At 41.4% G+C, this 15,284-nt stretch overlaps 6 protein-coding genes across 6 annotated transcripts; 2 read left to right on the forward strand and 4 right to left on the reverse strand.

The window, feature by feature from the left end:
• Positions 1–1,761: 1,761 nt before the first annotated feature.
• Positions 1,762–3,287, reverse strand: LOC108088228. Its single transcript, XM_017185937.2, has 3 exons — positions 3,175–3,287; positions 2,037–3,120; positions 1,762–1,988 (listed from the first exon to the last, which is right to left on the reverse strand). The coding sequence occupies exons 1-3, from the start codon at positions 3,210–3,212 to the stop codon at positions 1,863–1,865; spliced, it is 1,248 nt and encodes a 415-aa protein (XP_017041426.2). The 5' UTR covers positions 3,213–3,287; the 3' UTR covers positions 1,762–1,862.
• Positions 3,288–3,455: 168 nt separating this feature from the next.
• On the reverse strand, positions 3,456–4,408 carry LOC108088141 (YEATS domain-containing protein 4). The gene is made up of 2 exons (XM_017185806.2): positions 3,799–4,408; positions 3,456–3,729 (listed from the first exon to the last, which is right to left on the reverse strand). The coding sequence occupies exons 1-2, from the start codon at positions 4,322–4,324 to the stop codon at positions 3,572–3,574; spliced, it is 684 nt and encodes a 227-aa protein (XP_017041295.1). The 5' UTR covers positions 4,325–4,408; the 3' UTR covers positions 3,456–3,571.
• Positions 4,409–4,649: 241 nt separating this feature from the next.
• On the forward strand, positions 4,650–8,821 carry LOC108088195 (cohesin subunit SA-1). Its single transcript, XM_017185895.1, has 10 exons — positions 4,650–4,819; positions 4,883–5,198; positions 5,258–5,431; positions 5,487–5,786; positions 5,840–6,273; positions 6,328–7,163; positions 7,228–7,586; positions 7,645–7,935; positions 8,015–8,555; positions 8,621–8,821. Exons 1-10 carry the CDS (start codon positions 4,749–4,751, stop codon positions 8,680–8,682), a joined length of 3,384 nt encoding a protein of 1,127 aa, XP_017041384.1. The 5' UTR covers positions 4,650–4,748; the 3' UTR covers positions 8,683–8,821.
• On the reverse strand, positions 8,798–11,303 carry LOC108088196 (E3 SUMO-protein ligase ZBED1). Its single transcript, XM_017185896.2, has 3 exons — positions 10,970–11,303; positions 9,471–10,433; positions 8,798–9,417 (listed from the first exon to the last, which is right to left on the reverse strand). Exons 1-3 carry the CDS (start codon positions 11,219–11,221, stop codon positions 8,803–8,805), a joined length of 1,830 nt encoding a protein of 609 aa, XP_017041385.1. The 5' UTR covers positions 11,222–11,303; the 3' UTR covers positions 8,798–8,802.
• A 63-nt stretch (positions 11,304–11,366) lies between these two features.
• On the forward strand, positions 11,367–13,478 carry LOC108088208 (mini-chromosome maintenance complex-binding protein). Its single transcript, XM_017185910.2, has 3 exons — positions 11,367–12,643; positions 12,708–12,951; positions 13,016–13,478. Exons 1-3 carry the CDS (start codon positions 11,454–11,456, stop codon positions 13,397–13,399), a joined length of 1,818 nt encoding a protein of 605 aa, XP_017041399.2. The 5' UTR covers positions 11,367–11,453; the 3' UTR covers positions 13,400–13,478.
• Positions 13,409–15,218, reverse strand: LOC108088210 (ZZ-type zinc finger-containing protein 3). Its single transcript, XM_017185911.2, has 2 exons — positions 15,194–15,218; positions 13,409–14,983 (listed from the first exon to the last, which is right to left on the reverse strand). The coding sequence occupies exon 2, from the start codon at positions 14,966–14,968 to the stop codon at positions 13,880–13,882; it is 1,089 nt and encodes a 362-aa protein (XP_017041400.1). The 5' UTR covers positions 14,969–14,983; positions 15,194–15,218; the 3' UTR covers positions 13,409–13,879.
• Positions 15,219–15,284: the final 66 nt, after the last annotated feature.

Genomic DNA, 15,284 nt, shown 5'->3' on the forward strand with positions numbered 1-15,284 from the left:
GCAGAGTTTTATTTTAACAGAAAGTTTATTTTTCAAATGTCCAAAGCAATAATTTATTGCACAGAAAAATGGTTATCTTATGTAAATTCCCATTTGGTTGTATGTACAGACATGTGTACATATGTATGTTAAACTTCTTGTTTGCTGTTAGAAATAAATTCCAACTCCAAAACTCCGCCCGAGAACTTTGACAAGGATTCCCTACTGACGTTGATGAAAATCTTCAGTTTCGAATGAATAAAATGCTGAAAAATCTGCAAAAGAAACATTTTCATTACAGTCATTTAAGGTTAGTAACTTACCAAATCTTTATGATAGGTATTCAAAAAATTTATGACTAAGGGGTCACGCCTCTGACATAAAGCCTTGTCCATAGTCATAAAACTGAAATCGAAAAATGCATGCTCCATCTCGAAATTTTCCAACTGTAATAGTTTTAGCTGTTGACAAGAATAGATCATTTCCCATAGTTCGTCCCCAGTCTGCCAAATGTTTATGTTTGCCAAACACAATTCTAGCAATTGAGGAAAATCACTAAGACTTTTGTTAAAAACGGGTGCATACCAAATTCCTTCTACGACTCCTTCGTCTATAATCGAGACTTTTTGCACATTTTTAAATCGATTGGGATTCAGCCACAGCCAAAAATTCTCGTTGCAGGTGATTCCTGTAACATCCTTTCCACGAATTTCAACAATGTTATCAAGAAAATCCTGCACATCCTCAAATTCTTCAAAGCAAAGTTTTCGAAGCTTTGGAAGATTTAATAGTTTTATTGTATTTTCCCTGCTGATGAGGTTAAAATCCAACTTTAGTTCCTCCAGTTCCTCCAATTTTGATATGGCCTCTACATAGGCATCTTCCTCTGATTATCTCCAGGAAACACTTAAAAACTGTAGCTGCAATTTTTGGCATATTTCTTGAAAGCATATAGTTTTCCAATGCTTAGAAGATCCTATGATGTCCAACCTTTTCAGGTTCTTCCACCTGGCTATGTGATGTTCGTAGCTTAGCCCCCCGATCAGAGCTCCCATTTTAAATGTCTCTATTAGAGGAAAGTAATTTACCAGAGTCTTCACGTCATTGACTAAACCGGAATCTTCATTTGAATAATCCAATACCCGCATATTGTTTAAATTAGATAATTTCTATATCGAATTGTAATTTTTTTTACTTCAGAAAGTAGCACTGCTAGACATAGAAATGCTTCTAAAATAAAATTAAGCTATAAAACTAAAATTTTGATTTTAGGTCATTGAAATTTCAGTAACAAATTTTCATATGTAAATTCTGTGAATTATCTTCATGAACTTTAAGTAATTGTTTTTGTTCTAAAGCGTTTTTCGTAATTTAAATGTCAATTAAAATAATGCCTGCCTAATACATTTCGATACGTATAATTTGACTAATATTATTAGCAACGTTGGAGAGCTATAAATTCAAGTCAAAGCGGATATGGATTGCATTCAAAACCTAAAAATGAAGCTTGTTGCTCTGATACTTATCGTTGGTGGACTTTCTGGAGCCCTGGGCTGTGGAAAATATTCCTTTGGCACGAATAAAAAATAATTTTTCATAAAACAATGTATCAATTAAAAAAATAATATATGAACTTGTTACTTTGAAATGGTTTTACTTAATAGCCAATTTTGGATTATCCATTATCATTTATTTCTGAATTATTTATTTCTGAATTACGAATAGGCTATTGCCTTTATTAGCATTATTGAGCTGCAGAGTTTTATTTTAACAGAAAGTTTATTTTTCAAATGTCCAAAGCAATAATTTATTGCACAGAAAAATGTGTTATCTTATGTAAATTCCCATTTGGTTGTATGTACAGACATGTGTACATATGTATGTTAAACTTCTTGTTTGCTGTTAGAAATAAATTCCAACTCCAAAACTCCGCCCGAGAACTTTGACAAGGATTCCCTACTGACGTTGATGAAAATCTTCAGTTTCGAATGAATAAAATGCTGAAAAATCTGCAAAAGAAACATTTTCATTACAGTCATTTAAGGTTAGTCACTTACCAAATCTTTATGATAGGTATTCAAAAAATTTATGACTAAGGGGTCACGCCTCTGACATAAAGCCTTGTCCATAGACATAAAACTGAAATCGAAAAATTCATGCTCCATCTCGAAATTTTCCAACTGTAATAGTTTTAGCTGTTGACAAGAATAGATCATTTCCCATAGTTCGTCCCCAGTCTGCCAAATGTTTATGTTTGCCAAACACAATTCTAGCAATTGAGGAAAATCACTAAGACTTTTGTTAAAAATGGGTGCATACCAAATTCCTTCTACGACTCCTTCGTCTATAATCGAGACTTTTTGCACATTTTTAAATCGATTGGGATTCAGCCACAGCCAAAAATTCTCGTTCCAGGTGATTCCTGTAACATCCTTTCCACGAATTTCAACTATGTTATCAAGAAAATCCTGCACATCCTCAAATTCTTCAAAGCAAAGTTTTCGAAGCTTTGGAAGATTTAATAGTTTTATTGTATTTTCCCTGCTGATGAGGTTTAAATCCAACTTTAGTTCCTCCAGTTCCTGCAATTTTGATATGGCCTCTACATAGGCATCTTCCTCCGATTCTCTCCAGGAAACACTTAAAAACTGTAGCTGCAATTTTTGGCATATTTCTTGAAAGCATATAGTTTTCCAATGCTTAGAAGATCCCATGATGTCCAACCTTTTCAGGTTCTTCCACCTGGCTATGTGATGTTCGTAGCTTAGCCCCCCGATCAGAGCTCCCATTTTAAATGTCTCTATTAGAGGAAAGCAATTTACCAGAGTCTTCACGTCATTGACTAAATCGGAATCTTCATTTGAATAATCCAATACCCGCATATTGGGAAAACCATGATTTCGGAAAGCATACAATTGATCTATAGGGAAGTCTTCGAAAATAAACTTCTCTACAGTACAACCAATGCATTGTAAAAAGTCTTGAAGAAGTATTTCTTTGTCTTTAAACGTGTTCCGGCGTAAATAGTGTTGTCTTCGGATCTGCCAGGAGCTTGATACGACCTTTTGAAGTTTGGGTATGCACTTAGTAGCACTCCACAGGTTTAATTGATCCTCGAGTTTAAGATAGTCCACAATTTTACTACAAGACAATCCAAAAAATGAAATTAAATTAAGAAGAGGCTTGTGTTCTTACAGTAAGCACTTTTCGTTTAAGTTAACAAAGTTGGACATTTGAAAATTTAATGTGAAGCTGTCACTATTAAGAAAACTTGCTAAATGAATAAAAAAAATTGTGATTTCAGCTGATCAGAGCTACACAGACAAAGTCGATAGGCACCGATATGAATCGCAAATGTACTGCAAAAAATTACTTTAGTCAATTTTAATACCAATGTGAATTAACCCAGAACCGGCACTTTAGCAAGATTTGCATGAAGTAGGTGTTAATTCTTGCCCACGATATGAACAGATAAGTTAAATACATAACGCATTTTTAATTCTCTTTTTTACTATTTATACATATATATATACTTAAAACTTAAAATGAATTGCGAATTCCGAGGCATATTCGGAAAGCATTTTAGCAGATGTTATGTAGCCTGCTTTTGCACCTTAGCCAATTCCGCCTTGAACTTAGATATGGTTTCACGTGCCAGCTTTAGTTTGTCCTTAAGTGTAACAATCTCCCCCTTGACCTTCTGCTTCACATTGACAATGTTATCCAGAGTTTTTGTCTTCTTTTCCTCAACTAAAAAAGTAAATGAAGTTTGTACTTAGTGAATGTGGTTGTAAATTAAAAATAACTATTTTTAGTTACAATCAGTATCGTGGGTAAGAAGACCATTTGCGCTCTGTTCCGAGAGCAGAAGATAATGCTGCATTATCTGGGTGGGCTCTTGGAAAACGATCTCCTCGTACGACTCCGAGACGAGACCCTTCTTGGTGTCCATGGTGGTGCTAGAGGTAAGCTCACCATCGACGACGGGCGATTGAAAGAGCTTTAGGATGTGATAACAGGTTACCGGGCGCTCCGACTGGTCGTTGAAGTAGATCTTAATGACCACCTCGAACTCGCCCCACCCGGTCTCTGTGATCTCGTACGGAGGCTTTACCACGATTCGATTTGGGTTGGCGTAGCTCTCGTGCAACTTAAAGTGGACCTTCTTTACATAAATGGACATGTCCTCGTTAAAATAGGGCTTCAGATAGACTTTCCATTGGTGCGTGTGCCCGTCCTCCTCGCGTTTTTTGCCGAAGGATCGCGCTATGTTCCCGTAAACAATGGGTTTTACTATAGTCACGCCTTTTAATCGACCTCCCGAATCTCCTCCGAATTCAGTCATTTATAAAAATGTTTTACTTTGTTTATTGTAGCAGAGTTAATTTTTGTTTTGGGTTCTTCTTCTTTCTTTTGGTGAAGCGGCGACACGGTGTTATCGATAAGCAGTTGCATTTATTGCAGGGCTACACAGCCTAAAGATTTTTTTTATTAAATATGTGACAAAATTGATGGCGAAACTAGATACGTTTTAAAATATTAGTTTTTTTATTTCCATAATAGTTACAAAGCTAAGTTGTAGTTGTAGGTACTTTCCATTTCCAGCAGCCCTGTTTGACCATTGCGCCTATCGATATTTTTACGCTGTACTTTAGGTAAAGTGTCATCACTTGTAGTAGCGGACGCTTTTGACAAAATTGATTTGTTTAATTTATTTTTTAATGTTTAGAAACCATTGAGGTCTGTAACCCACCAGTTAAATACATAAAATGATGGCGCGCCGCGGGGGAAAGCGCATACGGATGGATGATCCGCCGCCGGAATACGAGGAATTGCACAGGTATAGCTCACTGTGGTTTCACCTTTTTTTTTGGCCTAAGATAAATGCAACCATTTGTTTTAGCGATGCTCTGAACGAAAGCACCTCGGACGCCGACAGTCCCACCAAGCGGATGACCAGGTTGCGGGCCCGGGGTGGGGTACGGGATAAGCCACCCATTATTGATGACGACGAGGATGACTTCTTCGCGCCGATTGCGCGCAAACGAAAGACTCCCGCCACCCGAAAGGGACCAACAGAACGTAAGGAACGCGTTGAAAGGCCGCGCAAGGAGCCGGTGGACAAAGGGCACCACGAGCGGATCGACACCGAGCGAGAGATAACCACGGACGAGAACAGCCTGTACTATATTGTGAGGCACTCCAAAAATCCTATTGCCGTAAGAGAAAACCTTCATCCTTGCGTTCAAACGAATTAGTTTCAATCCGTTTATTTCAGAGCATTGTTGACCAGTGGATTGAGCAATACAAAGCGAACCGGGAAACGGCGCTAGTTGCATTAATGCAATTCTTCATAAATGCCAGTGGCTGCAAGGGTAAGATATCCGAGGATATACAGTATCCTGTGGATCATACAGCCATTATTAGACGCATGACCGAGGAGTTTGACGAGGTAAGGATAGTGGAAAAAGCTGAAAAGGTAATTTTTAAACAGTAAAATGTTGTAGGAAAGTGGAGAATATCCCTTGATCATGACGGGAACCCAGTGGCGAAAATTCAAAAACAACTTCTGCGATTTTGTACAAACGCTGGTGAAACAATGCCAGTACTCCATAATCTACGACCAGTTTTTGATGGACAACGTAATCTCGCTGCTTACTGGACTATCGGATTCGCAGGTGCGAGCCTTCCGACACACGGCCACTTTAGCGGCAATGAAACTGATGACTGCCTTGGTGGATGTGGCCCTGCTTGTTTCAAATAATTTTGACAATGCCGCAAAACAATTCGAAGCTGAACGTGTGAAGGTGGAGTAGCAACTATTTGCCAGGATTCCAGTACTAATTTTACTTTTTTGAAGTCTCGAGATCGTCGTGCCTCAGACCGTTTGGATTCACTAATGACCAAACGATCCGAACTGGAAGAAAATATGGACGAGATAAAGAGCATGTTAACCTACATGTTCAAGTCTGTGTTTGTTCATAGGTACAGGGACAGTTTGCCAGATATACGCGCCATTTGTATGGCCGAGATCGGAATTTGGATGGAAAACTATCCTCAAAACTTTCTTGACGACTCGTACCTTAAGTACATCGGTTGGACGCTTCACGACAAGATTGGAGAGGTGCGTCTGCGCTGTCTGCAATCGTTGCTGCCGCTGTACGAGAAGGAGGAGCTTAAGGGCAAGCTCGAGTTGTTCACTTCAAAGTTTAAGGATAGGATTGTGGCCATGACCCTGGACAAAGAGTTTGAAGTGTCGGTTCATGCCGTCAAGCTGGTTATCAGTATTTTAAAGTAAGATAAATTGTATATGCTGTGCTCGTTTTTCTACAACGTTTTTGTTTTCAGAATCCACCCAGAGATTTTGGCTGACAAGGATTGTGAAATCGTCTACGAGTTAGTTTATTCTTCTCATCGTGGTGTAGCTCAGGCAGCCGCCGAGTTCTTAAACGTTCGTCTGTTTCACTTAACTGCTGACATGGAAGAGACCAAAACCAAAAGGGGCAAACTGCGTATGCCCAATACACCGCTGGTTCGGGACTTGGTGCAGTTCTTTATCGAGTCCGAGCTTCACGAGCATGGTGCCTATCTTGTAGATTCCTTTATCGATAGCAATGACATGGTAAAGGACTGGGAATGTATGACGGATCTACTGCTGGAGGAACCTGGTCCCAACGAGGAAGTCCTCGACAACAAGCAGGAATCGACACTCATTGAAATCATGGTCAGCAGCGTTAAGCAATCGGCTACTGGAGAAGTACCGGTCGGACGAGCCAGCAATCGAAAATTTACGCTTAGCGCAAAGGAGTTAAAGGCTATTCAGGATGAGAAGGCCAGGCTGACAGAACACTTCATCGTCACTTTGCCGTCGCTGCTAGAAAAATATCAGGCAGACAGCGAGAAATTGGCCAACCTGCTAGCAGTTCCCCAGTACTTTGATCTTAATCTGTACACTACCAATCGACAAGAAGGCAACCTACAGGCTCTGTTAGACCGTATAAATCAGGTGATGAGCATGCACACGGGTCGTGAAGTGTTAGAAACATGCGCAAAAACCCTTGAATGTCTATGCGCCGAGGGAAGTGCCACCTACACCAGATGCAACATCGCCAGATCCAATATAATCGAGAGTGCGGTCAATAAATACAAGGACGCTATTGAGGAGTGGCGCAACCTTATCCAAGGTATTTAAATGTGGGACTTTTAAAAGTGTAGGGTTAATTGATTAATATTTGAATGTTTACCCAGGCGAGGAGACCCCCAACGAGGATGACATCTACAACATAACGATCACCCTCAAAGTCCTCTCTATCCTTTACTCCTCGCACAATCTCAACCCCTGGGAGCTGTTCAAGTCCCTGTTCCAGGACGTCGAGGAGGCTCAGTCCAAGGAGAACGTTGAACGATGTCTGCCCAACGAAGCTCTTGCCTATTGCATTGAGGCATGCTATTTCTCTATTAGCTGGGGACTATACTTCGTTGAAAATGACTGCGAATCGCTTAATGTCGCCGAGGTGGTTGCTGAGCTGCGTAGAAACTTGGACTCCTTTATGGCAGCCTGCTTTGAACTAACCCGCGACGGACCAACAGTGCAGATCCAAGAGGCGGTTTGTTATGAACATTACAACTCGATTTTCGAAAACAATTGCAATTAATATTTTGCAGGCCTACCAGTCCATCTGCGATCTGCTAATCATCTTTTCTGATAAGTTGGCTCGCAGTGAAATTGAACACATTCGTGGTTTGGAATACAAGTCACGAATGGATGAGCATCTTATCTTGGATAACTTTGTTCAGCACTATGTGTTTTCCCTTAAGCAAGATGCGGCACAAGACGAAACTAGAATCGAGGAACTGCATAAGAAACGCAACTTTTTGGCATGTTACTGCAAGTTGGTAGTGTACAATATAATACCAACAATGAGGGCAGCCAGCATTTTTAAATATTACGTAAAGGTGAGTCTAATGGCATTAACAAATATCTTAAATAAATTTCTCGTGTGCGGTTTAGATGATTAAAAACTACTCATTATAGTGCTACAACGATTATGGCGACATTATCAAAGCCACATTGGGAAAGGCTCGGGAGATAAACAAAGTAAACTTTGCTATGACTCTTCTATTGAGCCTTATCACGGTTTTCAAGAGCCTGCAGGAGCAAAATGAAGATGGAGCTGTTTCAAAGAGTTCGCAAGAATTCGTCGACCTTAAGGAGTTGGCCAAGCGATTTGCTCTTACGTTTGGCTTTGATGCAATTAAGAATCGCGAATCTGTAGCCGCCATTCACAGGGGCGGCATTTATTTTGCGGCCAACAAAGAGTCTGATGATCCAGTGCGAGCTCCAACTCGTCTGCTCTTCCTTGAGGTTCTAAACGAGTTCAACTATAAGCTTCTAAAACAAGATAAGAAGGTAATTATGAGTTTCCTGGACAAGATGATACCTCCCGCAATGCCATCCAGCCGGGCTGAGGAATGGCAGCCGCTGGTATTATATCGCAACTCACTGCTCCATGGCGAAACAGACCAAGCGCCAGTCGCCAGCAAGCGGGCTTACACACGAAAACGTCGAGATCATGGTAAGTTTATTACAATTCGAATATTATTTAACATCAACAAAACGAAAAATGTATTTACAATTTAGATGAAGAAGAGGAGGAGGAGGAAGATGAAGAGGAACACAATGATCCTGACTACAGGGGCTAGGATCCGATCGGACCGATTCGACTTAAGTGCAAGACCTCACTTTTCGTGCGATCAATTAGTGTTAAGTTCAAAGTTAATAAATGTACATAATTTATCTAAAGTTAAGAAATATAAAATAAACTACTCCTTGCTATACGAATTTCTAAAGTTAGACTTTATCAAGAATATTTTGGATGCATTTTCGGCGCACAATCCAGCTCGTATATCACAAAACAAGTGTGGAGATTCTTTAAACAGGCTTTCGCTAGCCACGCTTGCCGCTGGAGCCGACAAAAATCTCCTAACGATAGAATACATGGAACTATACTTTATGTTTGCCTTCCACCACATCAAGGGGTCCATATTTCTATCGATCCTAGGCTCGGAGTTGTATAGATATAATAGATTCTTAATCTGTGACTGGGACCCAAATGATGTTGTCGTCTGTTGAGTATTAGTTGACAAAGTTGTTAACATATTATCCAGAATGCTATCAATTTTTGATTCATTCTTATGGAAGGAGGAAGATGAAACTTTGTTTACTTTTAAAGGCGGTTGGCCGTTGCTGTCTTCATGTACTCGGGTAAGCAGCAGCAAAACCTCATTGGCCACCAACTGCTCCTCCCGCTCGGAAAAGAACGCTTGCTTATACCTTGGATCTAAATAGGTGGCCATTAAAAATCTGATATCACTAGTGACGTGGGAAAACTTCATTTCCAGTTCTTCAAGCAGCTTTCTGGCAAAACTGCAAATAGTCTAAAATAAACAATATAAGTTAAGACTATTTAAAATCTTGATTTATAACATACCACAGAGGAAACATAGTTGTGAACATCAGTTCTAAGAGAATCCCGCAAAGCGGCCACCAGTGGAATTACCGATGACGTGGTGGTGGAGGGATTGCTCCAAATCTTAATGATTTCTTCACAAGGCTGCATAACTTTGCTGCACAAATCAATGTCTATCCATTCATCAGGGTATATTTGGACCAAATTATATTCTTCGCAGTATAGAGAGATAGCATCTTTCATCCTGAACACGCTGGCCATCATCTGGAAGGTCGAATTCCATTGTAATGGATCATAAGACTGGAGTTTGCAAGCGTCTCTTGTTAGGCGGATTTCTTGAATGAATTTAAGATGATCATGGCCCATCTTAGAAGAAGCGAAATGATCAACTATTTGCTTGCACTTTGAAGACAGGTTCTGGAGCAATTCGTTCGACTGCAACGAAAATCTTACGCACATCTGCAAACGATGCACACTGCAATCGGGAAGGGAGCCTGACACAGCCGTTGTTTCGTCCCTAATCACGCAATGAATCTTTTCTTTGGGAACCTCTAATGGCAAGCTGGGTATTAGATCCCGAATACAGCACGCCAATTTTGAAGAGCTTCCATAGTTTACAGCCTCGCATTTTAGCATTAGTCGGTGGCTTTGAAAATCTCTTGAAATTCCAGAACAAGTCAAAGTCAGCAGTCCTTCACCACTGTCGCACCTCCAATAACTTGTGGACAACGATATGGCATCCAAAAGATCAATCTGCTCCTTAAGATGCGCTTGCATTTTTCTGTGTATATCCTTACAAAGTAGATTCTCATAGTAGTTTCTTGATTGGATCACATATCTCGGCTGCAGGACTCTTACAAAGTTCACGAACCCCGGTTCTTCAATGAATTTGAAGGAAAGGTTAAGTAGCATTAGAGCTAATTTCTCATCACAGCGGGCACTGCAGGAAACGTCTTCGGTGTCTAAAGGATCTGGATCCGTTTCCTAAAGTTTAAAGTTTAAAACACGTTATTATTATTTTAATGTGATGAATAATCTTAAAATAATTTACTTTAAAAATGTATTTCCCTAATGTATTGTATTTTTTTTAGATTTTAACTTCCAAACTAGATTAAATAGAATAAATAAATTCGTTATCTATTTTTGGGTCCTACAAAAGTCCGAATTTATCAATTTAATTTTATAACCCAGTTTTTCTATACCTAATTAATTTCACATATTGAAAGAGTAAGTTAATTTAGGGTTAAGGCTTAATTAATAATTGACAATGCCAATATCTTATGAGAGCAAGTGCGGATCTTTATATCCGCATCCGCTACCAACGCAGTTTGTAAATTTTAGATTAACGAAGATTAATGAAGATCTCCAAATACTTATATGTACTTATCGGAATTTTTCAGAAAATTTACAGATGTAGGGATCTGGGAATCACCTCCCCCCTTTTTGAAGTATCTATAAATGGTTATGAACCCGACCTCACTCAAAGTATTATTTTATAATATTTTATAATTATCACTTACGTGCAAATTTAATTCCAATTGTGCCGTGGGATGCTGGGGAGAGCTACTGGATATCTCCCTCTTTACCAGATCCATGTACTTAATGTCCTCGGAAAGAGTTAGAAACTCGCTTGGGTGTTTACTCTTCAGATGGTTCCTTAGGCAGGTGGTGCCGCGTCCCTTCCGCGAGTAGTTCCTGTTGCATAGGCAGCAAGTGGCCACTGTGTCGGATGCCTTGTAGAAGAACTGCCAAACATTGCTTTTCTTGCTCATGATTCTGGCCCTTGGAAAATCCCAAAATTGTACACTTTTTTGCGGATGTGCACATCCGCCTCTACATCCGTTCTGCGGCAGAGGTTCAGCAGCCCTGGTAGCCCAATAATCGATAGGACAGCTATCGCTGGACCTTATAAAAATGCCGCATATCAGATTTTGGCGCGCTTAAAGCAGCTGATTTTTCGGTCTCATTCGATTTGAGGTTCCATTAGTTTACATTAAGAAAATAATGCCCTGTGTCATGGATTTACCCAGCACGCCCGAAGAACTGGCCCCCCAGCACAAGGACACCTCTGTTCTCAATGACCTATTAAAGGATCCCAGCCGCTGGCACTCTGTTCCTTTGCTGAATTACACTCCATTGCACAAACTGAAAGATCAGACTCTGGTGCGTTTCCGCGGCATGATCCAGGACATGATGGACCCGGAGATCTACTTGGAGCGCTACGAATTAAAGTCTGCCGATGGCAGCAGGCGCCTGCAGAACGGAAAGTACAGGGATTGCTTAAAACTTTCCACCGGCGAGGAAATCGACTTCAACGCGGAGAGCAACGTGCATGGCGAGAGGCGAACCATGTTCGTGATCTCCGTGCCGGGCTTGAATGATTGGAGCAAAGATCACGAGAAGCAATGCTGTCCACAGGTTACATTGGTTAGCCAAGCTCAATCGCCTAGCTTAGCAAAAAAGCGGACAATCGAAGAACAGGATGCCATGGAGGTGGACGGAGCAGATGAAACCAGCCTTAAGCGGCCTTGCCTCGAGGAGATCAAGGCGAAAGAGGAGGCCAAATCTGGCCCTTGTTCAACCACTCTAGGCTCCGAGTATTTGCTCAACTCGCCACTACCGGATCGTCCCAGTATGGCTTGCATGGTGAAGGTATACGAGGACTTCGACAGCTACAAGCTTAACGCCCTTGTGGACTTTGTGGGCTTCCTGTCTGTGGATTCCTCGCTGGACGCCGCCACTCTAGACGTTGACGATTGTGAGAATCTAAGTGAGCTTCAAGCAGCTCATCCATCACCCTTCCTCATACCCCGACTGCATGCCTTTGGCGTTCAGATGCTGTCACATGTCAATCCGCTTCTGGACAAAAGTTTACGGCAGCCCACAGTACCATGTGAAGAGGCCTATCCATCCCAGCTGGCCGTTCACAAGGATCTGCGCATGTTACTTAAACTTTGCCTGTTCGACGACGACCTGGCCGCTGAGTATTTACTTTCTCATCTGATTTCAACAGTCTACAGTCGGTCCGAGATGCAGAGCATCGGCAAGTTTGCCCTAAACCTCTGCAATCTGCCCAAGGAATGTTTGCCGGACTTCACCACCAAGTTGTATAATATTCTGGAGCTGCTACTGCCGGCCAGCCATTACCTTCCACTGACCCTTGAGACGATGAACACCGCGGCTTTTGCTCCAAAGTGAGTGGAAAAACAGAACTAGTTTTACACTTTTGAAAGTAAAAATATATGTATATACTCACAGAAAGGACTATGAGACCAACAAATTGGTCTCTGGCGTGCTGCAGTTGGCGCCTCACACGCATCTCGTGCTCGATGAGACTTGCATGCAGCAGGGCAAATTGGAGGCCAACGGCGTTCATGCGGTTCAGCATTTGGCTCACTTGATCAACAACCAGGAGCTAAAGTGCGACTTTCAGTATTACCAAATCGATTACCATGCCAACATTCCGGTTCTCGTGCTCAGCGAAGGAAGAAGTATGTTACCGGTGAGATCTTTAGAACTGAAAGAAAGCTGATTCCCCCAGCTAAACTAAAATGTCTTGTTTTCAGAGCGATTTCGTGGTGCCCATAAATGCTGATGCTAAGGCAGTAGACCTCGTCAGTGAATCTCTTAAAGCAGCCCAACACTATCTTCAGCCGACGCGACTTGAGCAGTTTCGCAAGTATTTAACTTCAGCACGGATAAGCAACTTTAACGTAAGCGAGGAGCACACTGAAATGATCCAGCAGGACTTTGTGGATATGCGCAAGGCCAACGTAAAAAGTAATGCCGATGATCTCCACGGATTGCTGGTCCTTTCGCGTCTGCTAGGCATCGCCCGCGGAAAGGAGACTTTGGACAAGGAAACCTGGCAGTTGGCAACCGAGTTCGAGTCCAAACGTCGCCAGCGCCTTCAGTCACTACCGAAATCAACTGCCCAAGTACGTAACTAAAGGTGGATCTTTTTTATTTACGTTTTTTTATTTTATTTTACTTTAAGCTATCAATAAAGAAATGAAATCGTCTCAGTAACTAAATATTATTATGTCTGTGGCTATTCTATTTTCTGGAACAATTTTATATATTTACTTTTATATATAGTTTTAAGTTTCCTTTTCCTAAGCTCTTCAAGAATGCTGCCTGCAATCTGCATTTACATTTTAATGAACATGTTAGCCCTTTCAGTATCGGTTTATTGTCTCTGTGCTAAACCACGCTATTGAATTGGAAAACATTTTAATTTGTTCACCTTGAAACTTCTTTCTAGCTTACCATAGAACAGGAACAGGGCTTAAGCTTATGCATGTCTTTAGTATAAGTAGTAAATCCATCTAAAAATATGGATCTTGGTATTACCAAACTGGATTCGTTTTTGTTCAACTCTTAACGCAATAATTATTTGAAAGGTCTTACACTACACCTGGGTCATCTTTTTAAGACTCTTTGTCAACAACAACTTCATGGCTTAGATGTTCGAAGCGTTCTTCAATCAACTGACTAGCCAGGCAATCGCCACACAGATTCAGGTGGCAATAGCAGCTGTTGCAACGCCATTGCGTCCTAGTCACAGAAGCCTCCTCGCATTCTGCGCATTTTGGTGCCAGCAGGTCGGGTTCGTAGCCATTCTCGATCTGTTGTTTCTCATCATGAATGGCTGTTAGCAGCTTAAGGCGCAGATCCTGCTTGCGATTGGCCTCCGAATCCTGTTCAGGGTCGGCGAGTTCTGCCTCGCTTTTAGGTTCGTGTTTGATTTGCAATGATGCTGACGGCAGGATCATCTCGTTGGCCGGCGACAGGACTTGCATATCATCCAGTGAAAAATCGTCCTCCGGCATTTGCAGCGATATGTTCTGAGCAGGAAAGAAGGTTGACCTTTTTAAATGTACCTTTGGTTTACTTAGTCCCGCCCGTCGATGCTTAGGTATCCGGCCGGGCACCGGCATTCCGGCATCGTGAAGCTTCTGGAAATACTTCTGGACACGGCTGAAGACCTGTTGCGGCGTGCGGTTACCCAAGGCCTTGGCTATCTTAGCGAAACGACGCATTTCCACTTCCTCTGGCGGATATTGAATGAGCAGCTGCTCCAACCGTCTTTGCTCATCGTTTGTCCACAATCGGTTAAAGTTCTCCGGTCGGCCGTGGCTCCTGTCCGTAGAACCACTCGATGGGTTCTTCCAAGAAGCCATTTTCGTTGGTGTCCCACCTGGGGCAACTTTTTCATTATTTGCATCTAACGTAGGCATATCCGGCAGCGTAGCAATGGTTAAGTAGTTTTCCGATATAAGGGGATCATTGTTCCGCAATTTCTCCAGCATCAGTTGAGGGTTCTCCAAGTACGCCTTTTGGGATGTCTCCAGCTCATTAATCTGCTGATGAACTCGAATCCTTTGAGCCTGCAGCACGGCGATGGTACGCAGTAAATTAGCATAGCACTGGTTGCCACGAAGGGCCAGGTGCTCGGTTTCAAAGTGAAACACATCCTCATCTTCTTGACAAGAACCGTCTATTGGTTCCAATTCCATAAAAGACTAAGCAAACTTCAAATGTGTAACAAAAAAAATGTGTTTACAATTAAAGGGATGGATTTACAAACAAGGCATGGGCGTAGCAGGGGGCTCAACTTTGAACAAAAAATAGATATTTGTATGTTGTATGTAATGTTGTAATAAAATTCTTTACTTGTGCGCAAGCAAAAAAAAGATTTAAGATATAAGTATTAAGTATTTTTTTCCAAATTAAATTCTCACCCCTACAAATTTGCTTGCTACGCTCGTTTTAAGAGATGGTCCTACAATTAAACCAAAAAGTTATCGAAGCAATCGATCTTGCCGACTGTTG

This window comes from Drosophila ficusphila, unplaced genomic scaffold, assembly GCF_018152265.1.
Source record: "Drosophila ficusphila isolate 14025-0441.05 unplaced genomic scaffold, ASM1815226v1 contig_607, whole genome shotgun sequence".
Taxonomy (NCBI): domain Eukaryota; kingdom Metazoa; phylum Arthropoda; class Insecta; order Diptera; family Drosophilidae; genus Drosophila; species Drosophila ficusphila.

Excerpts from the sequence above, each read along its gene's own strand:
- LOC108088210 (XM_017185911.2), bottom strand. The coding sequence starts at position 14,968 with ATGGAATTGGAACCAATAGACGGTTCTTGTCAAGAAGATGAGGATGTG.
- LOC108088228 (XM_017185937.2), bottom strand. The coding sequence starts at position 3,212 with ATGTCCAACTTTGTTAACTTAAACGAAAAGTGCTTACT. Across the intron at positions 3,121-3,174 it reads TTAAACGAAAAGTGCTTACT|TAAAATTGTGGACTATCTTA; the intron begins GTAAGAACACAA and ends ATTGTCTTGTAG. Across the intron at positions 1,989-2,036 it reads ATACCTATCATAAAGATTTG|ATTTTTCAGCATTTTATTCA; the intron begins GTAAGTGACTAA and ends TTTCTTTTGCAG.
- LOC108088195 (XM_017185895.1), top strand. The coding sequence starts at position 4,749 with ATGATGGCGCGCCGCGGGGGAAAGCGCATACGGATGGATGATCCGCCG. Across the intron at positions 4,820-4,882 it reads GAATACGAGGAATTGCACAG|CGATGCTCTGAACGAAAGCA; the intron begins GTATAGCTCACT and ends CATTTGTTTTAG. Across the intron at positions 7,587-7,644 it reads CAGTGCAGATCCAAGAGGCG|GCCTACCAGTCCATCTGCGA; the intron begins GTTTGTTATGAA and ends AATATTTTGCAG.
- LOC108088208 (XM_017185910.2), top strand. The coding sequence starts at position 11,454 with ATGCCCTGTGTCATGGATTTACCCAGCACGCCCGAAGAACTGGCCCCC. Across the intron at positions 12,644-12,707 it reads ACCGCGGCTTTTGCTCCAAA|AAAGGACTATGAGACCAACA; the intron begins GTGAGTGGAAAA and ends ATATACTCACAG. Across the intron at positions 12,952-13,015 it reads AAGGAAGAAGTATGTTACCG|AGCGATTTCGTGGTGCCCAT; the intron begins GTGAGATCTTTA and ends TCTTGTTTTCAG.
- LOC108088196 (XM_017185896.2), bottom strand. The coding sequence starts at position 11,221 with ATGAGCAAGAAAAGCAATGTTTGGCAGTTCTTCTACAAGGCATCCGAC. Across the intron at positions 10,434-10,969 it reads AATTGGAATTAAATTTGCAC|GAAACGGATCCAGATCCTTT; the intron begins GTAAGTGATAAT and ends TTTAAACTTTAG. Across the intron at positions 9,418-9,470 it reads ACAACTATGTTTCCTCTGTG|ACTATTTGCAGTTTTGCCAG; the intron begins GTATGTTATAAA and ends TGTTTATTTTAG.
- LOC108088141 (XM_017185806.2), bottom strand. The coding sequence starts at position 4,324 with ATGACTGAATTCGGAGGAGATTCGGGAGGTCGATTAAAAGGCGTGACT. Across the intron at positions 3,730-3,798 it reads TCTTACCCACGATACTGATT|TTGAGGAAAAGAAGACAAAA; the intron begins GTAACTAAAAAT and ends TTACTTTTTTAG.